General features: G+C 36.7%; 1 protein-coding gene across 1 annotated transcript in view; it reads left to right on the forward strand.

Annotated features, from left to right (window-relative positions):
* The window catches only part of Adam32 (ADAM metallopeptidase domain 32), a 98,736-nt gene that overhangs the window by 37,057 nt on the left and 35,224 nt on the right, over nt 1-26,455 (forward strand). The window contains exons 12-15 of the mRNA XM_042679454.1: nt 2,606-2,742; nt 4,461-4,638; nt 15,904-16,008; nt 18,679-18,877. Coding sequence (XP_042535388.1) covers nt 2,606-2,742; nt 4,461-4,638; nt 15,904-16,008; nt 18,679-18,877 — 619 coding nt within the window. The remainder of the gene's footprint in view (nt 1-2,605; nt 2,743-4,460; nt 4,639-15,903; nt 16,009-18,678; nt 18,878-26,455) is intronic.

The raw sequence follows: 26,455 nt of genomic DNA on the forward strand, positions 1-26,455 counted from the left end.
ATAGAATGATGCTTTCCTCAATATGTAAAATAAGGGAAATTATGACAAATTATCTATAAGGAAATTTCTATAATCCAATTAGATTTTTGCTTATAGAAATAAAGTTGGAGAAATATTATTATGGATGAAATAGCTTCAAAATACAAAGAAGCAAAAATTGTGTTACAAATTCCTTAAAAATTTCAGATTTCTTAGAGTATTTAAAAGAAGTTTTTATGTGCACTTTAATCATTTTTCAAATTTACAGGTGTGCTATGTATAAAAATCTATGGTAAAATTAAATACATTATTGCAGATCATGTACCTCTTTGAGTTATTTTCTTATCCTACTAGCATACTTTAAAAATAAGTTTAAGTAATATATTTTAAAAAACTACACAGCAATTTTTGTTATTCATGTAACCTGAGTAGAGATAATCACTATCATTTTGAATGATGGATATTTTCTTCTTTTTCTCCTTCTTTTTTCTCTCTGTTACTCTCACTCTCGCACACAAACTCACATTTTCATTCATTTTTATTGTTATTTCAAAGGTGATGTACAGAGAAGTTACAGTTTCAAAAGTCAGGTAATGGGTACATTTCATTTTTGACAATGTCCCTCCTTCCTTCACTCTCCCAGTTTTTCCCTTCTGTTCCCACCCACAAGTTGTATAGTTCATTTTCAACAGCGTGTCAACTGAGTACCACTGCAGTCTTTGTTCACCCTTTGTCCCTCCATTTTCATGTCTTCCCCACTCATTCTTGCAAAGGCAGATAATGAACAAACAAGACAAAAAGGAAAGAAAACAAAACTAATAATAAAGAAAAATACTTTTGTTTCCATTTCCTAGAGTTCATTTTGATAAATACTGTTTTATACATCAGTGGCATTGTTCCTTTCTGTTCCTCCCCTAAGAATAATATCCTCCTCTAGTCTCATTTCGTATGAATACCTAGAGTCCTATATAATTTATCATCTATCCTATTTTAGATCTAGCTTCCAAATATGAGAGAAAGCACGCAAATTTTGTATCTCTTGAGCTTGACTTATCTTACTTAACATGATTTATTCTAGGTCCATCCATTTCCCTGCAAATGACATAGTGTTATCCTTTCTTTCTTTCTTTCTTTTTTTTTGGGGGGGGGGGTTCGGTCGTGGGGCCTGAACTCTGGGTCTGGGCTCTGTCCCTCAGCTCTTCAGCTTAAGGCTAGCACTCTATCACTGGAGCCACAGTACCACTTCCGGCTTTTTTCTTTTTTCTTATGTGGTGCTGAGGAATCAAACCCAGGGCCTCAGGCATGCAAGGCAAGCGCTCTACCACTGAGCCACCTTCCCAGCCCCGAGTGTTATCCTTTCTAATGGTGTAAAATTCCATTGTGTGTGTGTGTGTGTGTGTGTGTCATATCACATTTTTTGGATCCATTTATCTATTGTAGGACATCTGGGCTGTTTCCATAATGTGGTTAATGTGAATAATGCCGCAATGAACATGGATGACACATACTTACTTTGTTTGCAGTACTGTGGATTGAACCCAGGACCTTGAGTATGAGACTATCTCTTGAGCCATGCTCCCCAATCTATTTTTATTTTGAGATTCCATCTTATTTAAGTAATTGGCCAACAATCAGAATTCGAGCAACAAGTGCTGGCAAGGATGTGTGTGTGGGGGGAAAGGACCCCTATTACACTTTTGGTGGGAATGTAAACTAGTACAATTACTCTGGATGATGGTTTGGAAATTTCTCCAAAAAGTAAACATACCACTTCCCTAAGATCCAGCCATACCACTCTTGGGAATCTATCCAGAACATTACAAGTCGGTAAAGACACTTACACATCCATGTTCATTGCTGTACTATTCACAATAGCCAAGTTATGGAAACAGCCCAGATGCCCTACAATGGAAGACTGGATCAAGAAAATGTGGTATGTATACACAATAGAATGTTACTTATGCATTAGAAAGGATATTATGTCATTTACAGGGAAATGGATGAACCTAGAACAAATCATGCCAAGCAAAATAAACCAGGCTCACAGAGACAAATGCACATGTTTTCTCTCATATGTGGAACTCATCTGAACAACTAAATTACTAAAAAAAAATACCAGAAAATAGAAACATTTTTTGGGGGGGTGCATAAAGGGGACACAGGAATGGAGGAAAGAAGGGTGAGTAAAAGCAGATCAATGTGTGTTTTGTTAAAAATGAACTGTGTAACTTGTGTGTAGGGAGGAATGAGTAGGGGAAAATGGGAGAGATCAATGGAAAGGGTGAAATTGACCAAAGTGCACTATACTCATAACATGACTTAGGAAATTGTAACCCCTTTGTACAAGTACTTAATAATAACAACTTTTGTCTTCATGAAAAATGTGTAGTTTGTATAGTTAACGTTAGCTATCTGAGCTCTTTATAGGTGCTTATAGCTTGGCATGGACTTAAAATGCTCTCTCAATAAAATTTCATAAGGGTATCAGTTTCTCACCTGTCCAAGGAACCATAGCTCACTTTCCTCAATATTTGATACAAAAGAAAAAATGATTTAGAATGAAAACATGATTTTGAGCCACTACTTAATGAAATAGCTTTCCTTTGCAATGTCTTTGTTGTTATAGTATTCCAGGGAAATGACTTTGGAGGCGTTTTCAGTCACTGTCACCCAGATGCTGGGGATCAATCTGGGAATATCATACGATGACCCACAGAAATGCCACTGCTCAGAAGCTGTGTGTGTGATGAGTCCAAAGGCTGTGTAAGTTTTAAAACACTGTTTATTTACTGGTCATATTTATTCTACTTTAAATGTAGTTAAGCCAAGATCAATAAAGAGCTTTAAAAATGTTAGCAAGTCCTAACAAGTGGGATTTTTTTTTTTTGGACAGGACTTTTAGATTTTAGGTTAGTTTGATTTCAAGTATACAATTTAAAATATACAATACACAATATTTGCATGACTTTGATCAAATCATTCAATGTTGATTATATTTACATTTCTCATATTAAAATGGGAAATAATTATATCTACTTTCTTATTTCAGAAGGCTATGTAAAAGTAAAATGAGAAAGTAAGAACATTTTTTTTCAAACTCTGTATATATGTGATGCATTGTCACTGGTAAACTTCACTGATGTTCCCAAAAGTGCACCAGACAAGAGTTACCCTAGGTGTCATTAGGGTTTTGCAGGTTTTCTATTTATGAAACTATGATAGGTAGAACTCATTCATTACTGAAGAACTATTAAAAGAGTAAATTGGGCGCCAGTGGCTCAGGCCTGTAATCCCAGCTATTCAGGAGGCTGTGATCTGAGGATCCTGATTCAAAGCCAGCCTAGGCAGGAAAGTCTGTAAGACTCTTATCTCCATTAATCACAGAAAAAGCTAGAAGTGGCTCTGTGGCTCAAGTGATAGTGTGCTAGCCTTGAGCAAAAAGAACCCAAGGACAGTGCCCAGGCCCAGAGTATAAGCCCCAGGGAAGGCAAAAAATAAAAAATAAAAAATAATAAATTAAACAGTGAAGCTAAGGAGTTAAGTTTTGGAAAAAAAACTTTTTTTAATTTTAATTTTTTTATTGTGAAAAGACTGTACAGAGGGGTTACAATTACATGGGCAAGATAATGAGTACATTTCTTATCAAGCATTGTAGCCTCCTCCTTTGTTTCCCCTTCCCTTCCCTTCCAAGCCTCCCCCCACCTCCCTATCTAAGCCTCCCCCCCCCACCAAAGTTGTAAAGTTCATTTTGGACACGACAACTTGTACTTCTCATTGTTGCAACGGGTCCACCTGTATCCTTATTTAAACGACTTGGAAAAAAAAAAACTATTTTAAAGCTACTCTCAAGTATCATCATATCATTAAAAACTCTTATGTAATAAAAATAGAACAACCTAAAATCTATACACATATATATACATATTTATATTAAAATTATTATCATGATCATATTATAGAAGCACATACACACATGCAAGTATATATGTTATATATATTATATGTACCATATGTATTATTCACTTTGATAGGTAAATATATTTATATATTCATATACTTACATATAAATATATTTCATGTACTTCATATACATATACATTTTTTTCTTTATGACATAACTTAAAAACATCAGTTACTGCTCATTGTGCATTTGGCCAATTGTTCATAAGTATGCTTTGAACAAGGTGTTTTGTGTAAGTCCTAGAGTTTAGCATAGACAACGCATAAGTATTTAATTGTCCTCACTGTATTGTAGAGGACATTTAGGTTAAATTTTACTATTGGTGTGTAGTGAATTTTGTTTTATTAAGGTCATATATTCCATTGAATTAAATTACATGGCCCACTCAAAAATGATTATGAGCACTTCTAGGGAGCATTCGTTGTTATGTATTAAGCTCAACAGTTTGAAATTATTATTCAGTATACAACCATGTTTCTAGAAGTATGATACCAGTGACATTATATGGATTTATTTTTAGACAGTCCAGTGTTCTGAAGACTTTCAGCAATTGCAGTCTGCGTGACTTTCAAGCTTTTATTTCAAATATGGGTTCCAAATGTCTTCAGAATAAGCCACAATTGCAAGTGAGAAACACAGCAGTCTGTGGCAATGGCAAAGTGGAGGGAGATGAAATTTGTGACTGTGGTACTGCAGAAGTAAGTCTGATAATTAGGAAAAAAATTAAAACAGATTTCTTGTTTTAGTTGATCTCTTTTGCATGAATGTTAGAGATGTACAATATAGCCAAATGTTACATAGAATACTAACTGAAACAGGTTGAAGTGCACAGAAGGGAAAATCCTGTCTAGGTTTTATAGTTTAAACTTTGAATAAGTTTAAGATGTCCAGCCAATTTTATTGATGTTGAGTAAAAAAGCATCTAGAATCAGCTTATGAATTCACGCTAAATAGATGGTATTTCTAAATCTTTGCTTAACCTTGGATTTATTACAAATATCGTTTGATGATTAATCTGTTAGTAGCACAATGAAATGAACTCCAAAGAAGGCAGCAAAGTACACCCTTTTTAAGTGTACAATTTATGAATTTGACATGTACTGATAATTTATTGGTATGATGAGTTATAGGTTTTTTTACATCATCACCTCTCTGTAGTCTTTCTCATTTCTACTCCTCTACATGAAACTTCTGATTCTGTCAGTTTTCTATAACCTACAAAATCACTTAAATAGAGTAATGCAATATGCATTTTTTTCTCCTAATGATATTTCTTTGTAAAAGAAAAATCACATATGTCTACAGTTTTAGTGGATTTCATTATTCTGTACTCACACATGTACTGTACTTTGATCATATTCTCCCGCTAGCATGTGCTCCTTCCCCTCCCTCGCCTACTGGCTCTCCCACAAAGCACACCCTTTTTTACCTTCATGTCCTTTTTGTTTCGTTTTGAATTTTTAGTTACCTATTCTATATATGGGAGAATGAATTTATCTTTTTGAATCTGGCTTAGTTTGCTTACATGGATCAGCCCAGTTCCATTCATTTTCTTGGATACAGTATGATTTTGTTCTTTGTATTTTTTTAACCATTAAATAATACCCCATATTATACATCTACTACATTTTCCTTATCCATTCATGTGTAGATGGGCACCCAGTTGGATTCTGTAGCTTGGCCGTTTATTAATAGTGCTGAGAGAAGCACTATTGTGTGTGGACTTACATTCTTTTGAATGTATACTAAGGAGTGGTAGAGTAGGATCATCCAGGAATTCTGTTTTTGTTTTTTTTGAGGAACCTCTATACTGAATTCCATAGTGGCTGCACTAATTTACTTTCCCACCCACAGTGTCTAGGGGATCTTTTTCTCTCACAGCCTCATCACTGTTGGTTGTAGTTTATGTCTTAATGAGAGCCATTCTGACTAGAGTGAAATAGAATCTCAATACCAGTTTGCTTTGCATTTCTTTTATGGCTAAGCATATTGAACACTTGTTATTTCTTTTGAGAATTGTTTAATTCACTTGCCCATTTATTAATTGAATCATTGTTTTGGAATTTCATTTTTTAGCTCTTTATATATTCTGAATATTAATCTCTATCTGATGAATGGCTTGCAAAGATTTTCTCCCATATTGCTAGTTTCCTCATCAATCTGATAATTGTTTTCTTTGTTGAACAAAAAGGGTTTTTTGTTTGTTTTTTTTCTTTTGCAGAGCTGAGGACTGAACTCAGACCTTGCCAGGAAAGTGCTCTTCCATTGAGCTAAATCTCCAACTCTCAAAAGTGTGGTTTTTTTTTCCTCCAAAAGTTCTTTTTAAATTAATGTAATATTATTTGTCAATTCTTGCTCTTGGTTCCTAAGCTACTGGAATCCTATTTAGAAAGTTGTTGCCTATATATTCACATTTCCTTTATGTTTTCTTGTGTTTGTTTCAAAGTTTCTAGTCATACTTAGAAGTCTATGATTGATTGTGAATTGATTTTTGTACTTTTAGTCTTCTACATTGGATATTCAATGTTTTCTAGCATTGTTGAAAAGTCTGTCTTCTCCAATGTATTTTTGGCACATTTATTTCCTTCTTTATGTCCCTCCCTCCCTCCTTCCCTCCCTCCCTTCTTGCCTTCCTGCCTTTTTTTTTTTTTTCTGGTGCCATTCCTAGGGCTTGAATTCATGGCCTAGGTGCTGTCTTCAAGCTTTTGTGCTCAAGGCTATAGCACTTTACCGCTTGAGCCACAGCTCTACTTAAAGCTTTTCCATGGTTAACCATGGAGATAAGAGTCTCATGGACTTTGCTGCTTGGGCAGGCATTTGAACAATGATCCTCAGATCTCAGCTTCCAGAGTAGCTAGGATTACAGGCATGAGAAACTGGTGCCTAGTGTGGCACATTTGCTTCTTGTCTGAGACTGTTGAATGTTTTTTCCTATGTTTATTGGTCATTAATACCCCTTCTTGGGAAACTATTAAATTTGCTAGTTTATTAGTTGGGTTATTTATTATTTTGATGTTTACTTTTTCCTGAACTCTGTATATTTTGGATTTTAATTGACTGTCAGATGAATAGCTAGACAGTTTTTTCTCTTACTCTGTGAGCTGTCTTATCTTTCTGATAATTACCTCTCTGATGTAAAGAAATCTTTTAATTTGATGCGATTTCAGTTGTTAATTATGGCTCTAATTTCCTGAGGCATAACCAACCATTCAATTAAAAAATAGTTTTCTGTTCAAATATATTTGAGTTTTCAGGTCATATATTAAGATCTTTAATCCATTTTGAATTGGTTTTTGTACAGGGTAAGAGACAAGTGTTTAATTTTGTATATATGGATGTCCAGTTTTCCCAGCACCATGTATTGAAGAGATTGTACTTTCTCCAGTGTCTATGCTTGGCCCCTTGGCAAGAATCAGATAGCTGTAATTTTGTGGGCTTACTTCTGAGCTCTGAATTCCATTGCATTGGTCTCTAAGTCTTGTTTGTGTGCCAGTACAATATGGTTTTTTTCACTATGGTTTTGTTATATGGTTTGAGGTCAGGTATTGTGATTCCTACTCTTTATTTCCCTTCAGTATTAGCTTTTGTGCTTCTAGATATAAAGAACCAATACTAGTGTTTGAACTCAGAGTTCCGTTGCTAGACAAACAGCCACTATTTGGGCTCTATCCCTTTTTGCTTTAGTTATTTTTCAAATAGTGTCTCACTCATTATTCCCAGACTAACCTTGGACTATGTCTCTCCTATCTTCATCTCCTCATAGATGAGATTACAGAAGTGACCCACCACTACCAGTTAGTTTGTTGAGAATGTGAGGGTCTCACTAACTTTTTGTCTCTCTTGGCCTCAAATTGTGGTCTTCCTGTTTTCCTTTACAAGAAACTGGGATTACAGGCATGAGCCATCATACCTGGTGGAGTCTGTTTCTTTCGATTAGAGAACTGAGACCATTAGGAGTCATTATTGGAATTTGCCTTGTGAACATTAAAATGTGTTTATGACTCTAAGTATCACTATTCCACAATACTGTGAAATATGTGAAATTTATGTAAACTCCTAATCTCAAAGAAAAATGTGAGAGAAGGGATGGGTTAAGAGAGATGGGTGACAATGTTGTCAGACACTTTGTACTCATATACTGTTTTGTAGATTGACAACTTCTTTGTACAACTACTTAAAGATTAAAAAAAAACTTGAAAAAGAGTCATTATTGAAAGGCATGGAAATTTCCTATGATTTTGTTGTTTTTGTAGTGTTTCATTCTTTCCTAATCCTCATTTGCTTATTTACTTACCTGGTGAGATTTATTTTTCTACTAATTCTGTAGCTGTGTTTATCTTTTTGTGCATGTAAGATTCCTGTAGTTTTCTTCTGCCATGATGTTTTATGTACATGAATTCCTTTTATGTACATGTTTATCATGGAAGATTTTCTTTTTAAATCTAGCTTTGGTAGATAATCTAGGTTGGCAATTTTTTTTCTTTCAGGGTTTAAAATACTCCATCCCCTCCTTCCTTGCTTTTTATAGTTTCTGTTGAGAAGTCTACTGTTAGTCTATTGGTTTACTTTTTTTGCCTTTAAAAATATATATTTATTATCTTTAAGTCATTGTACAAAGGGGTTACTATTCAACAAACCAGTTTATAAGTAAAATATGTATGATTGACGTTACACTTTTCATCATTGTTTCCCAGCCCTCCAATGCAATCCCTCTTTTTACATTGTTTTTTCATACCTCGCTTTCTAGAAGCACTGAACTCATCTGGTATAGACTCATATGTGATCAAGTTCATAGAAAGAATGGGACAACAGGGGAGAGGCAAGTCCTTCACAAACAACCCAATGAAAAGAAGCCATGTATTTGAAACTTTCATAAAACTGTTATAAATAATGGGAAAGAAAGTAAATCTTAAGTGACTATGGCAACTATTGGGTCATTTATTATATTTCAAGTTACAATGACAGCAAAGGTTAATTGCTTAGTTCTTAGAAATACACCAACAAGCTTAAATTTGTTAAGTGCCACAAGCAGGTACTTTTGCCTTTCTAACAGACTAGAAGCACTTACTACTGTTCTGCATATAGTATGTGATACATGAATTCAGGCAGAATGGGTTTACTTTTATATATACCTTGATGCTTGTCTCTTGTAACTTTCAATATTCTTCCTGTAGCCAATATATGTCATCTTTTAACTTTATAATATGACATGGAGATTTTTTTTCTGGTCTTTTGTTTGGTGGTCTGTATCCTATATCTAGATGACTGTCTCTCAGTAGTTGGCAAATTTTCTTTTTTTTTTTTCCTTGTTGGTTGTGTGTTCTGTTCCTTTATCTTGTACCTCTTCATGCTCACTATTCTTAGGTTTACTTTAATAGTAATCCAGAAATCTTGGAGGTCTTCTCAGTTCCTTTGGTCTCTCCTTTGTCTTTATCCGAATGTTCAAATTAATTTTCCTTCTCTTTGAACTCTGATATTTTATCTTCGTCTTTACCCAGTGAATCAATGAGGCTTTTGGCAGGTTTTTTTTTTTTTTTTTAAATTAGACTTACTGAGCTTTCCATCTCCAACATTTTGATTTGATTTATTTATTTCTATTTATTTATTAGGCCATTTCTATATCAAGGAGTTTCTCACTCTGAAAGCAGTTGTAGACTGGGGAAATTATGTGATTCACTGGTCCCAGTCTTCCTTAGAGGTCATGAGGCCTGTATTAGAGCACTGGGTCCTGGCAGCAAACACACCTAGTAAGGGACAGCTTCCAGAGGCTGTGCACTCTGCCAGCATGGGCTTGGCACTGTTTTTACAATGCTCCTTAGGTAATTAGACTCTCTTCTCATCAGTGATAGTGAAGTCAACAACAATAGTACCTTTCACTGCCTGAGCTCCCTGAATGTTGAAACTTCTCAGCAGTTCCACATCAGACCCTGTTCATCTCTACTTCTTATGGCTGGAGTGTCAGGAGACCCTGAGCCATAATTGTTTCTTGCCTTCAATTCCCTAGATTTCTCAAGATGGCACCTTGCTATAGCTCTCTGAGATAAAGGGATTGCTCCTTCATGGCAGGTTATCTTCAGAGACAACCTGTCTTCAGGCTGTCTTCAGTCACTGTCAAACTAAATTCACCTACAGGTGTTAAGGGCTTGTAGGAAGTATGGGCTTATTCTTTGGATTGAATCACTAGTCTGTCACCAGGGCCATCTTGCTTACCTTGATTTTGTGTTTTTGGCTTTCCTTGCTTCAAGAAGTTAAGTTTAAGAATGATAAATTCTACCCCTGCCCCACTACATTCCTCTGAGGGCTTTCTATTTCTTTATGGGTTTTTGCTGTCTTGCCACTCTTTCGTGATTTCTGCTGTTTCCTTTCTCTTGCTTTGTCTTCAGAATATGATCTGAATTGTTACCCCAATTTTTCTTATTCATAGAGTTAAATGGAGGGTATCTGTAGCCTGCCACCTTCCCCTACCTCTCTTCTCTGTAGCTGCTCTGGTTACAGTTCACCAGTTTGAGCTCAGATCAGACAGGCCACAGTAGGATTGGAGATACTCCATGTCGGTAAGATTTATAAGGGCCAGGGAGACTCTGGTACCTGTTGAATAGTACACCCCTTTTGTGTCTATCTCTACTATGGAACTGATCTCTAGCAAGTGTGGGCATTTTTACAGAGTATGCTCTTGAAAGCAATTCGGATTCTGGTTGCTCCAGTTATAGTAAAGAACCTGAAGCTCTTGTCTGGAGACCAGTGAAGATTATTGGTACGTCTCAGGGAGAGACTGGCGCTAAACTCAGCTCTACCTCTGTGGGACTCACCTTCCATCTTACCAACACTACATGATATCACCAGGTGTTGCTGACATGGATGTAGAGGACTGTCTAGGTGTACCTTTACCCAATAGCCAGGCCTCAAGTTCTCTCAGTTTCCCTGTATTCCTGACCCAACTTCGGTACAGTTGACACAAGCTTTTTTTTTTTTTTTCCAGTCCTGAGGCTTGAACTGATGTTTTAGGTGTTGCCCCTGAGTTTTTTGTGCTCAAGGCTAGCACTTTACCACTTAAGCGGCAGCTCGTTTTCTGGCTTTTTTTTTCCTTTTTCTTTTGTGGTTTATTGGAGATCTGAATCTCATAGGCTTTCCTGTCAAAGCTAGCTTTGAACAGTGATCCTCAGCTCTCAGCCTCCTAAGTAGCTAGAATTACAGGTGTGAGCTACTGGTACTTAGCTTTATGTTCTCTTTTTAATTTAATACAAGTGTCCACCAAAGTTAAGCAGAACTGATTTGTGGCTGCACTTATGCTTAATTCTTTTTTTCCCCTGTTTACATTACTTTGATTTATTTATTTATTATTGTGAAAATACTGTACAGAGGGGCTACAATTACATGGACAAGGTAATGAGTACATTTCTTATCAAGCATTGTTGCCTCCTCCTTTGTTTCCCCTTCCCACCCCTTCCCATCTCCCCTCCGCCCACACACACACCAAAGTTATGAAGTTCGTTTTTCGACATAATGTCTTGTACATCTTATTGTTGCACCTGTATCCCTATTTAAACAATTTGTTTTTCCCTTCCCCTCCACAAAGTATAAAAGTATACCAACATTAAATACAGTGAAAACAGGGGATATGCTACGGGGGAGGGAAATACAACAAAGAGATCATCTTATAAATATGTTAGAAACAATTGCAAGAAAGAAAAAAAAAACCATTTGAATCCTTATCTTGGGGTAAATTTATTGTGCTTAATTCTTATTAGTTAAGTTGGGAATATACTTCAGATCTGCCCTGTGTATGGCAGGTTCAGGTTGATCCCTAGCCTTATTGGCTGGGTTTTCTTTTGTGGGTACAGTCCTGCAAATCCAAATGCCATATTACTATTTCATTTTGTTTCTTTATGTTTGAGAAAAATGTTCAGTTTTTTTTTTGCTAAATTTACTGGCATAAAGTTATTGATTCTAGATTTTTCTTTTCCATATACTTGCTGCAGGAACAGGAGTGATTCTTCTATTTGTTCTTGATAGTAGGTCTTCTTTATTTCTTAGTGTCTCTTTCCAGACTTAGTTTCTTTAATTATCTTTTAAAAGAGCCAGCTCATAAAGACACTGATATTCTGCTATTTGTTTTTTCTCTTCAATTAGTGTCTGATCTTAACTTAGTGATTTTTACTTACATTTGTTTGCTTCTTTTTTTGTAATTTATTTAAAGATGGCAACTTAAACCACTAATTCATGTTCTCTTTTATCCTTGTGTGGTGTGTTTCTCTTAATGCTGTTGGATCTGCAGCATATACATTTTGTTGTGTTTGTGTTCATTCAAACATTTTTTTCTGATTTTTCTCTTTGAAGTAACTAGGTGTTTATTCTAAATATTCAAGAATGTATCAGCTATCTATTTTTTGTTTTTAACATTAGTATTTCTTTTTAGAAATGGCATTCTGTGCTAATTCAGCTTACATCTGATTTTAGTGATTGGATCATATAAATGTGAAAGTATAGTGATTCTGGAACTTTTTCATACAGAATTTTATGTGTTAATCAAGACTAGTTGATTGTTAATATTGTTCAGATAATCTATAGCACTTCAGTTTTTTTATTTCTTACTGGGAAGGAGATTTGAAACTTTCTATTATAATCATAAGCTTTCTATGTCTCTCTTCAACCTGCCTTTGTTTTGCAGTAGGTTTTCTTCAAGTGCCATGACTGGTTCATATATTATTAGGATGTTTCTATCTCCTTGATGAATTGACCTATCCTAAAATGTCTCTCTTGATCCTGGCAAATATTCCTGCTCCAGATAGTACCTTTCTTGACATTTATATAATTACTCTAGCCTTGTCACAGTGCATGTTGGTGTCCTATGTCTTTTTGTATCCTTGCTTTTAATAGGTGGTTATGTTTATGATTAACACAGATTTTTTGTACAAAATGTATAATTAGATCTTATTTTATTAACAATATAAATTCATAATCTCTGCATTAATTTGTGTTTGATCCATTTTTATTAATGTAATAATTATGGCTGATTAATGGTTAATTAAGGGTTAATTAATTATGGTTATTTAAAATATATTTATTGTTATTGTAAAGGTGTACAAAGGGGTACATTTCTTTTTGAACTATGTAACCCCTTCCCTCACTATCTCCCAGTTTTCTCTTCCCATCTCTACCCACAAGTTGTACAGTTCATTTTCCACATAGTGTCTAATGAGTACCACTGCTGTGTTTATTCACCCCTGTTCCCACCATTTCTGTGTCTCTCTTAGCTTTCCAGAGACAAACCAACAAACAAGACAAAAGGAAGAACAAAATAGCAGAGCAACAACAACAAAATCCCTCTTGTTTCATTTCTTGGAGTTCATTTGGATAAATATTATTTTATATGATCATATGCACATAGCCATTGAGCCTTTATAATCTGCTCCTTAAGAATATCTTCATTCAATCTAGATCTGTATGAATGCCTAGATCTGTATAATTTATCATCTCTCAGTGTATTTTTTTTTTACTACACAGTGTGTTTATTTATTCTAGTTTACTTATTCTAGTTACCACAAATATGGGAAACCATGCAACCTATGTTTCTTTGTGTCTGACTTACTTTGCTTAGTATGATCTTTTCCAAGTCTTTCAATTTCCTTAGGAATGGTACAATATCATTCTTTCTGATGAAAGAGGAGAATTCCATTGTGTGTATATATACCACATATACTTGATCTAGTTGTTCTTTTATATCTACCATGTATATGTTTTTGTCTATTTGTCAACCTGTGCTTTCTTCTCTTCCTGTTTTCTCTTTGATTGAATGATTATATTTTGGTATTTTGCCATATAACCCTAATTGTATTATTAGTTGACCCTTTGATTTCTTTTTGGTGTTTTCCCAAAGTTTTCTAATGACTGTGTTGTGGTACTCACTGGAAATGAAGAGATATTAACTTTCCTTCCTTCCTTCCTTCCTTGCTTGCTTGCTTGCTTCTTCCTTCCTTCCTCCATTTTTATTGCAATTTGATCAAGTATTACTTCACTTCCATAGTGTTATGAATCTTGTAGTATGTTACTATTAGTTTTGTTTAAAACAATTTTTGTGTGTGTGTGTGCTGGTCATGGACTCTGAACTCAGCGACTGGGCACTCTCCCTGAGCTTTTGTGCTCAAGACTAGTATTCTACCAATTGGGCCATGGCTCTACTTCCAGCTTTTTTTTAAATTGGAGATAGGAATGCCACGAGCTTTTTATTTTTATTTTTTGACCTGGCTGGCTTCAAACCATAATCCTCAAATCTCAGCCTCCTCAGTAACTGGGATTACAGGCATGAGTCTTTGCTCAGTGTTTAGAACCAATTTTATTTTAAGGGAATTTTGAGAAGTGTGTGTGTGTGTGTGTGTGTGTGTGTGTGTGTGTGTGTGTGTGTGACTGGAACTCAAAGTTGATACTCAACATTTTTGCTTATTGGTTAGTACTCTACCAACTGAGCAATGCCGCCAGCCCCTCAATTCTTGTTACCCACAATTTTTTAAGAATTCATTCATTCATTCTTTCTTTCTTTCTTTCCTCTTTCTTTCTTTCCTTCCTTCCTTCCTTCCCTTCCCTTCCCTTCCTTCCTTCCTTCCTTCCTTCCCTCCTTCCTTCCTTCCTTCCTTCCTTCCTTCCTTCCTTCCTTCCTTCCTTCCTTCCTTCCTTCCTTCCTTCCTTCCTTCCTTCCTTCCTTCCTTCCTTCCTTTGTACAGATTTGTTTCTACCTGGAATCAGGTAGAAACTTTCCTCACTTGGAAAAACTTCTGATAGCAATTTTTTGGTAATCCAGATTACTTGACAAGGAGTATAATTGTTTGAAAATATTATCATTTAATATTGTCATTTATTTGTGGTAGAGTTATATACTCACAGTATTTTTCTTTTGATTCTTGACAATTTATAGTCTTCATGGTATTTTATTTCTCACTAGAATTTACTACTAATTATTCCTACTATCTTCTTATGCACGAAGAAGTTTGTATTTAGCTGCTTTCAGGATATATTTTTTATCTTTGACTTTTAGCAGCTGGGAACATAGGTATGGTTCTATCAGAACTTGATGGGGTTGAAGTAAGATGAATCTCCTGGGTATGTAGGACTCTAGTTTATACCACATTTGGGAAAAGACTTCTTTATCTTCCCCTTCAAATTTTTGAATTCCAATCACACACACACACACATAAACAAAAGGCTTGGTATTGTCCCACATTTAACAGGGATTCTAATTTTTCTCATTTTATTATCTTTTTTACTTTTCCTTGAATATTCTTCCTATTGTTTCCTCAAGTTCACTTGTTTTTCTGCGGTTTACCTTTAAGGTGGTGAAATGATTCTGTGTGCAAGTTTGGAGCTCTCCCATCAGGGGTCTCACTGTTTAATGCCCAGGCTTATTTAAGAGGACTTCAGAAGCCATCTTTGTTTTTCTAAGTCACTGAGACCATCACAGCATGTTTGGGAAGAGACCTCCCCTGGGTGGAAAGCTGGTGATTTAGAACTTAATTTGTTTTTATTTCTAGTAAATCATAATTTGTTAGAAGAAATGGGGGAGAATGATGAAAAGGGTCACATGAATCAAGGTGCACTGTACTCACAAACTTGACATATTGAATTGAAACCCCTTTGTTACAACTCTTTAAGGATGATTTAAAAAATATTAAAGGCTAGACAATCCAACAACAACACAATCATAGTTCAGCTTTACCTATGATGTGAATCCTGTGAAAAGAAACTTCACACAGCCAGTTTTGTAGTTGGATAACAAAATAAATGGAATATCAGTTCCTATTAATAACCTTTACAGAGAACCTCATGTTAGCATTTTAAGTGTTTAGAGATGTTTAAATCTTTCCTGAGCGGTAATGTTCACAGACTTCCTCAGAAGTGAAGAATTAAGCTCTGCTTCTGTATCTTTTCTGTTGCCTCAAATGTTTTCTCTTGTGTCTTCCATTGATTGGCAGCAATGTGGATCTAGTAGCTGCTGTAGTCCTGGATTGTGTGTGCTGAAACCGACCTCAGAGTGTGACAGCTCGAATCCCAGCCATCGCTGCTGTGACGGTTGTAAAGTAAGACTTCAGCTGCATCAAGGGTGGAATACAGGAGAGCACTCCCCACAACAGCTTTTTTGTCACAGCAAGTGACTTCTTTGTTTTGTACTTTTTTGCCACTACGGATTGAACTCAGAGCCTTGTGAATTCTAGACAAGTGCTCTAGGACTTGGAGGCATGCCCCTACCACTTTAGTTTTTTTTGGGGGGGGGAGTCCGGTCATGGGGCCTGAACTCTGGGCCTGGGCGCTGTCCCTCAGCTCTTCAGCTCAAGGCTAGCTCTCTACCACTTGAGCAACAGCGCCACTTCTGGCTTTTTTCTTTTTGCTTATGTGGTGCTGAGGAATCCAACCCAGGGCCTCAGGAATGCAAGGCAAGCGCTCTACCACTGAGCCACCTTCCCAGCCCATAGTTTTTTTAAATTTTATTTTGTTTTGAGACAGAGTCTCTTTATTTTTTATTTTTATTTTTTGGTCCAGTCATGGGGCCTGAACTCTGGGCCTGGGTGCTGTCTCTCAGCTCTTCAGCTCAAGGTTAGCACTCTACCACTTGAGCCACAGCGCCACTACCGGCTTTTTTTTTTTTTTTCCTGCTTATATGGTGCTGAGGAATCGAATCCAGGGCCTCATGCATGCAAGGCAAGTGCTCTACCACTGAGCCACCTTCCCAGCTCACTCTTTTATTTTTTGTCTTGACTAGTCTTGAATTTTTCATTCTCTTGTCTTTACCTCTTAAGTATCTGTTTCTTTTTTAGCGGGGAGGGGAGAGTTGTACATAGCTACTGAGGTTTGAACTCAGGGCCTTGTGGTTGCTTGACAGGTACTCTACCACTTGCATCACATATCTATCCCTTTCTGCTCTCATTATTTTTGAAATAAAAGCTCACTTTTTTGCCTAGACAGACCCAGGTTTCGATGCTCCTATTTATACTCCCTGCTGTACCTGAGATAGCAGGTATGTACCACTGTGGCCAACTGGTTATTGGTTGAGAGATGGTCTCTAGAAATTTTTGCCCAGATTGGCCTTGTACCTAGATCTTTGTACCTCTCAGCTTCTCCAGTAGCTAGGATTACATAAAAAATTGTGCCCAGCATAAAAGTGACTTGAAATAAAAAAGTAATAAATCAGATTTCTCATTTTGTATACTTCTATTAGTTGTTGGAGCCTGTCAAATGCCAGGGTTATCATGTAGGCTGGTCTTGAATTTCAGATCCTACTGCTTCAGCCTCCTAAATGCTGGGATTACAGGCCTGTACCACTGTGTTACTCTCTTGAAGCCTTTGTTGAGAGTCAACTATAGAGTTCCTCAATGCAAAATGTCTTTCTTAAAAGGGGTAACCTTTCACTGTGTCTTAATATTTATATTTTCATGAACAAAAATTAATAGTTGTGATAAATAACCACATAGAAACCATTGAAAGACATGTATAAAGAAAAGGTAATGTTTTCCAAATAGTACAAGTAGCAAAGAATTAAATTGTGGGCTTATTTTTCAAAGGCACTTTTACTGCGACATCACATTTTCACTTCTATGGTGAAGAGACTGAATATAGTTCCTTCTTTCCATTATCCATCTCTCCCAGTCTTTGTGAAAAGAGATTTTTCTTGGATGAATACCTCTCTGCTGAGCTGCCTACCATTGGTCCCGATTGACATAATTTTGCATTTACTTTTTTTTGAATCTTGTCACCCACTTATATTCTGACCTCTGTAATATTTTTAATGTCAACTGGAAACAATTGATTGAGAATTCTGATGTAAATGATCATTTAAGGATGTTGCACATGCTGGGCATCAGTGACTCAACTACTACCTAGCTACTCAGGAAGCTGAGATCTGAGGATTGTGATAAAGAGCCGGCCCAGGCAGGAAAGGCCACAGGATTCCTCAATTTACTACTAAAAAGCAGGAAGTGGAGCTGTGGCTCCATTGGTAGAGTGCTAGTCTTGAGAAGAAAAAGCTCAGGGACAGCATCCAGGCCCTGAGTTCAGGCCCCAGGACTGGCACACAGACAAAAGTATGCTGCATAGGAAAGAACTCATAATTAGCTCTAAGATAATCCAGGAAAGCAAAGTTGGGCCCCTTTTTTAAGCAGCTTCATAGTTACATTGCTTCTGTTGTAGTCTTGGCTCTGCTCCTCGCTCTCTTTCCGTAAGTTATTTATGCTGCATATCGTCCATCACAGACCTGGGAGGTATCCCATACATAGAAAGGATAGTTTGAGTTTCGGAATTGACTTGATTAAGATATTTTCTCCCTAAGGGAATATTTTTTTCAAAGCTAAAATGGATCTTTCCTCCTTTGTGCTTAAAATACAGAACTTTGCTTTTATCGTATCTGATTTTTGTTATGCTTTTTCTTGTACTTATGTCAAGTCTACACTTTTTGTGTCAGCGCAGTACTGGGGTTTGAATGCAGGGCTTTCTGCTTCTTAGGGAGGCAGTCTGTGACAACTAAAGCAGTTCTGTTTTGCTTTAGTTGTTTTTCAAATACAGTCTCAATTTTTCCGGAGGCTTGCTTCAGATCTTGGTCCCCCTATCTGTGTGCTCCCACATACAGAGATGAGACCCAAGGCACTACCACCAGCTTGAATCAAAACTACACATAACCACAATTGTGAAATAAACATTGATAAATACAACCCTGTTAAATGCAATGTTCTGTTTTTCTGTATTTTAATTCCCATTAGTTTGCAGCAGAGTCTACTGAGTGTAGACCTGTCAGGCATCCTGATTGCGACATACCAGAGAAGTGTAATGGAAGCTCAGGGTTCTGTCCGCCTGATATACATGTACTCAATGGGAACATGTGCAATGGGGATAAGTATTTTTGTCATGATGGAATTTGCCATGATCTTGATCAACGATGTGAGAGCGTTTTTGGAACAGGTAAGTTTTTTTAGAAATTTTTTTTTGCTATATATAAATGGTTGAGCATCAGTGTACTATGAATATTACCAGAACAAGAGCAAATGTTACATGATTATGTACATTGTTTATTAACTACATTATTTTCTCCCCTCTTCATTGAAGTAAAATTGAGAGAAATTATATGGTTTTAGGAGTAGGGCTTGATGTTCTGTTACATTATATTTATCACAATCTAATTAATATACACATCTTTTTTTTACAGTTGCCATTTCTCATAAATATTTTTTTTGTTTGTGTATGTGCCAGTACTGGGACTTGAACTTGGTGCCTGGGCACTCTCCTCTAACTTTATTTGCTCAAGGATGGTGCTCTACCTCTTGAGCCACAGCTCTACTTTCAGTTTGCTTTTTGTTGTTGTCTGTGGTTAATTGGAGATAAGACTCTCACAGACTTTCCTGCCAGGGCTAGCTTCAAACCATGATCCTCAAATCTCAGCCTCCTGAATAGTTAGGATAACAGGTGTGAGCCACTGGTGCCTGGTTTTTAAAAAAAAATGTTTTAACAAGCAGAAAAGGTCAAAATCTATGTACATATGACCATATAAGATGATGCTAAGTGAAATGAACCCCAAGATATGGATACAAGGGGTTTTTCTTTGTTGTTGTTTTTAATATTCTATGTAATTTTTCTGTTTCTTTTGTATGTTCTTCCCCCCTGGTATAACCCCTGTTTTCACTGTGTTTGATTCAGGTGCCCTACATCTTGCATATACATTTTTCTAGTTTGAGGAGGGGAAGGGAAATAACAAATTGTTGAAACAAGGATACAAGTTGACCAAATATAACAATAAGATATACAAGACACTGTGTTGAAAATGAACTTTACAACATGGGAGGGGAAAGAGGAGTTGGGGAGGTGTGGAGGGAAGGGATGGTAGAGGAAAAACAAAGGAGGGGGTAACAATGCTCAATAGGAAATGTATTTAGTACCTTACACATGTAACTGTAACCCCTCTGTACAGTGTCTTTACAATAAAAACATTAAAAATGAAGTTAAAAATGTCAAGAGCTATCCTGTCAGGAAACTTCAAGTTTTCTATGTATTATTATCTACTACAATCACTGTTGTAGTTCAGATCTTCTGAACTTGTTCAATTTGAAAACTGCTAGTTTGAACATCTTGACGAGCATCTTCCATTTCCCCCACCTTGCTTCTCCAATCTCCAAAAATCATTATTCTACTTTTTGAATGTTAGATTCTACATATAGGTTTTATGTCTCCATACTTGGATGTTTTCCAGATTCATACATTATGTCACAAATGGTAGAATTTTCTTCTTTACTAAGGCTGAAGACTATTTCACTGTGTATATACCTGTCTATCTGTCTATTTATCCATCAATCCATCCATCTACATCCACCCATCTATAAATCAGCTTTATCATATTTTTATTTCATTTTATTTTCTTTATTGTGAAAATACTGCACAGAGGGTTACAATTACATGGGCAAGATAATGAGTACATTTCTTATCAAGCATTGTAGCCTCCTCCTTTGTTTCCCCTTCCCATCCCTTCCCATCTTCCCCACCCCCCAATCTTCCCCGCCCCCCCGCCCCCCACCAAAGTTGTAAAGTTCGTTTTCGACATAACGACTTGTACATCTCATTGTTGCAATGGGTCCACCTGTATCCCTATTTACACAATTTGTTTTTCCACTTCCCCTCCACAAATTATACCGACATCAAATACAGTGAAAGCAGAAGTTATACTGTGGGGAAGGGACATACAAAGCAACAAAGAAATAATCTTATAAATGTGTTAGAAACAATCGCATGAAAGAAAAAAAACATTTGAATACATATCTTAGGGTTCATTTTCCTAACATCACCTTATCTGACCTTTTCTGCTTGACTCAGACATATACTAGATATAGCAAATAAGGGAAACCATGGGATCTATGTTTCTTTGGGCCTGGCTTACTTCACTTAATATAATTTTTTCCAAGTCTTTCCATTTTCTAACAAATGGGGCAATGTCATTCTTTCTGATGGAGGCATAGAATTCCATTGTGTATATATACCACATATTCTCGATCCATTCATCTACTGAGGGGCATCTGGGTTGGTTCCATATCTTAGCTATAGTAAATAATGCTGCAATAAACATAGTCATGCTGGTAGCTTTAGTATGGTCATGTTTGTTAACATTTGGGTAAATGCCCAAAAGTGGGATTGCTGGGTCATAGGGGACCTCTATGTGGAGTCTTTATTTTTAAAAAAATTATTTATTTATTTTTTTATTGTGAACATACTGCACAGAGGGGTTACAATTACATGGGCAAGATAATGAGTACATTTCTTATCAAGCATTGCAGCTTCCTCCTTCACATCCCTTCCCAGCCTCCCCCGCCCCCCCAATCCTCCCCTCCCCCCACTAAAGTTGTAAAGTTCGTTTTCGACATGACAACTTGTAGTTCTCATTGTTGCAATGGGTCCACCTGTATCCTTAAACGACTTGGTTTTCCCCTTCTCCTCCACAAATTATACCAACATCAAATACAGTGAAAGCAGGTTTTATACTGTGGGGGAGGGACATACAAAGCAACTAAGAAATAATCTTATAAATGCGTTAGAAACAAATGCATGAAGGAAAAAAACATTTAAATACATATCTTAGGGTTTATTTTCCTAACATCACCTTATCTGACCTTTTCTGCTTGATTCATACATATACTAACTATTGGAAATAAGGGAAACCATGAGACCTATGTTTCTTTGGGCTTGGCTTACTTCACTTAATATAATTTTTTCCAAGTCTTTCCATTTCCTAACAAATGGGGCAATGTCATTCTTCCTGATGGAGGCATAGAATTCCATTGTGAATACATACCACATTTTCTTGATCCATTTATCTACTGAGGGGCATCTGGGTTGGTTCCATATCTTAGCTATAGTAAATAATGCTGCTATAAACATAATCGTGCTGGTAGCTTTAGTGTGGTCTTGTTTGTAAACATTTGGGTAAATGCCCAAATGTGGGATTGCTGGGTCATAGGGAGCTCTATGTGGACTCTTTTGAGGAACCTCCATACTACTTTCCAAAGTGGTTGAACAAGTTTACACTCCCACCAACAATGAAGTAAGGTTCCGTTCTGGCCACATCCCCTCCAGCATCTATTGTTATTGGAGTTCTTGATTTTTGCCATTCTAACTGGGATAAGGTGGTATCTTAATGTTGTTTTCACTTGAATTTCTTTTATAGCTAGAGAGGTTGAGTATTTCTTCATGTGTCTATTGGCCATCCTTCTTTCTTCTTCAGAGAAGTTTCTCTTTAAGTCTTTAGCCCACTTATTTATTGGGCAGTTGTTTCTTTGAGGATTAGTTGTTGGGGGATTTAGTTTTTTGAGTTTCAAGTATATTTTAGATATGAGAGCCTTGTCCATTGTATGGCTAGTGAAGATCTTCTCCCAATCCATGGGCTTTCTACTGATCTTGCTAGCTATGTCTTTTGCCATGCAGAAGCTTTGCAATTACATGCAATCCCATTTTTCCAACCTTTCTTTGATTTGTTGTGTTTCTGGGTCTCTATTAAGAAAATTTCGACCTGTGCCAAGGAGACCTAGGGTTTCTCCTATTCCATCTTGCAATGTTTTCAGAGTATCTGCTTTGACTCCGAGGTCTTTGATCCATTTGGAGTTGAAGGATCTAGCTTTAGTTTTCTACAAGTAGTTAACCAGTTTTGCCAGCACCATTTACTGAAGAAGCTGTCTTTCTTCCATTATATTTTTTTAGCTCCCTTATCGAAGATTAGGTGGCTATAGGTCTGTAGGTTCATTTCTGGGTTTTCAATTCTATTCCATTGGTCCTGAGTTCTGTTCTTGTGCCAGTACCAAGCTGTTTTGATTACTATGGCTTTATAGTAGAGTTTGAAATTTGGTATTGATATTCCTCCAGCACTGTTCTTTCCGTTGAGGAGCGTTTTTACTATTCGGGGTCTTTTATTGTTCCATATGAATTTTTGGATTGCCTCTTCTATTTCCTTGAAGAATGAGGTTGGAATTTTGATAGGTATCGAATTGAATTTGTAGATAGCCTTGGGAAGTATTGCCATTTTCACGGTGTTAATCTTTCCAATCCAGGAGCATGGGAGTTTTTGCCATTTTCTAAATTCTGTTTTGATTTCCTTTTTCAAGTTTTTAAAGTTTTCATCATAGAGGTCCTACACTTCTTTGGTTAAGTTAATTGCTAGGTATTTTGTTTTTGTGGAGCTATTACAAATGGAGCTGCTTTCCTAATTTCAGCCACACTTTTCTCATTGTTGGCATACAGAAAAGCCATTGATTTGGGGATGTTAATTTTATACCCTGCTACTTTGCCAAAGTTTTGCATCAGCTTGAGTAATTTGGGAGTGGAGTCTATGGGATACTTTAAATACAAGATCATGTCATCTGCAAAGAGGGAGAGTTTTATTTCTTCTTTCCCTAGGATCCCCTTTATGTTTGCACCTTGTCTTATTGCTGTAGCTAGGCATTCTAATACTAGATTGAAGAGAAGTGGAGAGAGTGGACATCCTTGTCTTGTTCCTGAGTTAAGAGGAAATGGCTTTAGTTTTCCACCATTAAGTATAATGCTGGTTGTAGGTTTGTCATATACAGCCTTTATTATATTGAGGAATGTTCCATGGATTCCTAATTTTTCCAAAACCTTCATCATAAAGGGGTGCTGGATCTTGTCGAATGCTTTTTCTGCATCTATTGAGATAACCATGTGGTTCTTATCCTTGCTCCTGTTGATGTGATGAATTATATTAATTGATTTGCGTATATTGAACCAGCTTTGCATCCCTGAAATGAATCCTGTTTGATCGTGGTGTATGATTTTTTGGATGAATTGTTGAAGTCGATTGGCCAAAATTTTGTTGAGAAGTTTTGCATCAATGTTCATCAAAGAAATGGGTCTCTAGTTCTCTTTCTTTGATGAGTCCCTGCCTGGTTTTCGGATGATGGTTATGATGGCTTCATAGAATGTGTTCGGTAGTGAACTTTCTCTTTCAATTTCATTGAAGAGTTGGAGGAGTATTGGTGTGAGCTCTGCTTTGAAGGCACTGTAGAATTCTGCTGTAAATCCATCTGGTCCTGGGCTTTACTTAGATGGGAGGTCTCTTATTGCTGTTTCTATTTCAATGGTTGATATGGGCCTGTTAAGATGGTTTAACTCATCTTGGTTTAGTTTTGGCATGTCAATATTTGCTAGGAAGAGGTCCATTTCTGCCAAGTTCTCAAACTTATTAGCATAAAGTTTTGAGAAGTATTCCCTTATAATGTTCTGAATCTTGGTTGTTTCTGTGGTGATGTTTCCATTCTCATCTCTTGAGTTTATTTATTTGGGTGTATTCTCTTCTTTTTCTGATAAGATTTGCTAAAGGTCTGTCAATTTTGTTAATTTTTTCGAAGAACCAACTCTTTGTTGATTCTTTCTATAGTTTTTTTGGATTCTAATTCATTCAATTCTGATTTAATTTTAATTATTTCTTTCCATCTACTGGATTGGGGTTTATCTTGCTGCTCTTTTTCCAGGAGGTTCAGGTGTCTCATTAAATTGTTGGTTTGAGATCTCTCCAATTTGTTGATGTAGGAACTCAGAGCTATAAACTTGTCTCTGGATTGCAACTCCCGCCTGTTTATGAGAGCCATTTGCTTGGTAGATTTTGTTCCAGCCTTTAACATTGAAAATGTGTTTGTTTTTATGGGCAAGATGTGACTCCTGAAGGCGGCAGATAGAAGGATCTTGCTTTTTAACCCAACTAGACAGTCTATGTCACTTAATTGTAGAATTAAGTCCGTTCATGTTGAGAGATAGGACTGAAAGGTATTTGGGAGTTCCTGCCATGTTATCCAACTTCTTGGGGGCTGTGAAAACTGGGTTCTTCCTATGGTTCTTGGATTCTCAGTTTGGGTGCAGTTTCTTGGCCTTTATTGCGGTCTTGTTGGTTTTCTATGTGTAGGACATCTTTAAGAATCTTTTGTAGGGCTGGTTTGGTGGAGATGTATTGTTTCAATTTTTCTTTGCTATGGAAGGTTTTTATTTGGCCTTCAGTTATGAAGGATAGTTTAGCTGGGTACAGTATTCTTGGTTGATAGTTGTTTGTTTTTAGGGCATTTGTTTGTTTTAGGGCTTTGATTGTCTCTGCTGAGAAATCTGAGGTGATTCTAATTGGTTTCCCTTTAATCTTTTCTCCTTGACAGCTTTAAGAATCTTTTCCTTGTCTGAATTGATCCTGTGTGGATTATAATGTGACGGTGGGATGTCCTATTCTCTTCCGGTCTATTTGGAGTTCTAAAAGCTTCTTGTATCTGAATAGGCTTATCTTTTTGCATGTTTGGGAAGTTCTCTGCTAGGATCCTGTTAAACAAATTTCCTAGACCATTAACTTCTTTCTCTATGTACTCCTCTACAACCATTATCCTTAGATTAGACCTTCTGATGGTGTCTTCCAAGTGTTGGAAAGATCTATCATATTTCTTGGACTTGTCTTGGATGGTTGTATGTTCTTTCTCTATAATATCTAGGCTGTCTTCAATCCCTGAGATTCGATCTTCTGCATGGTCTAACCTGCTGCCAAGACTTTCTACTTTGTTTTTTATTTCTTTTCCTTCTGATTGGTCAGCTTTGATGGCTTCAAATTCTTTGTTGAAGCTTTGTTTTAGATCTTGTATGAACTTCCTTAATTTGGTGTTCAGTGTTTATTCTCAAATCACTTAGTTGATTTGTTATGGTTTCCTTGGACTCCCATTCCTTCTGTTGGGTTCTATTCAGCATTCCCTTTGTGGTCTCCCTGACTTCCTTCAGCGATTTATTAATGGATTCCATGAATTCCTTTAGTGATCTTTGTGTATTCTCATCCTGCTCTCTCAATTCCTGTATTACTCTTTGCTTAGCTTCCTCACGTTCATGCCAGTCCTGTAGTTCTCTTTGAGTGTTCTCAGCCTGCTCATGCCATTCCTGCCTTTCTCTTTGAGTATTCTCAAGCTGCTCATGCAAATCCTATATCAGTTTTTGAGTAGCTTCCTCACGCTCATGATATTCCTGTATAAATCTTTGGATTGCCTCCTCTCTCTCCCTATCATGCTCATACAGAGTCCTTTGTAGGTTTTCAATCTTTTCCTGCATTGACCTTTTGTTTGCCTCCTCTCTCTCCCTATCACACTCATACAGTGTCTTTTGTATGTTTTCAATCTTTTCATTCATCATGTTTGCCAGCAGTGTTTGTAGAGCTGTTTGGGAACTCTCCTCTGGATTATTCATTATCTGTTCTGTCCCCTGATGAGTGGGAGTTGAGATACCCAGACTTGCCATTTTTCTTGTGTTTTTCCGGCTTACTCAGCCCATTTGGGATGAAAATAACACCAGTTTTGTGCTAGAACACTATTTTAAGGCAAGCATCAATCAAAGTCTGCATTGGCACAGTCAATAGTCTGCAGATACAATCTAGTTCAACAGATACATCTATTCAACATCAAACAACTATATATTAATGGGCTACAAACCGCAAAGAAGAATTTGGTAAACCAGAAATTATTAGGTTTAGGGAGAGAT

The sequence above is a fragment of the Dipodomys spectabilis genome, unplaced genomic scaffold (genome assembly GCF_019054845.1).
Source record: "Dipodomys spectabilis isolate Male_0828 unplaced genomic scaffold, ASM1905484v1 ptg000052l, whole genome shotgun sequence".
NCBI lineage: Eukaryota > Metazoa > Chordata > Mammalia > Rodentia > Heteromyidae > Dipodomys > Dipodomys spectabilis.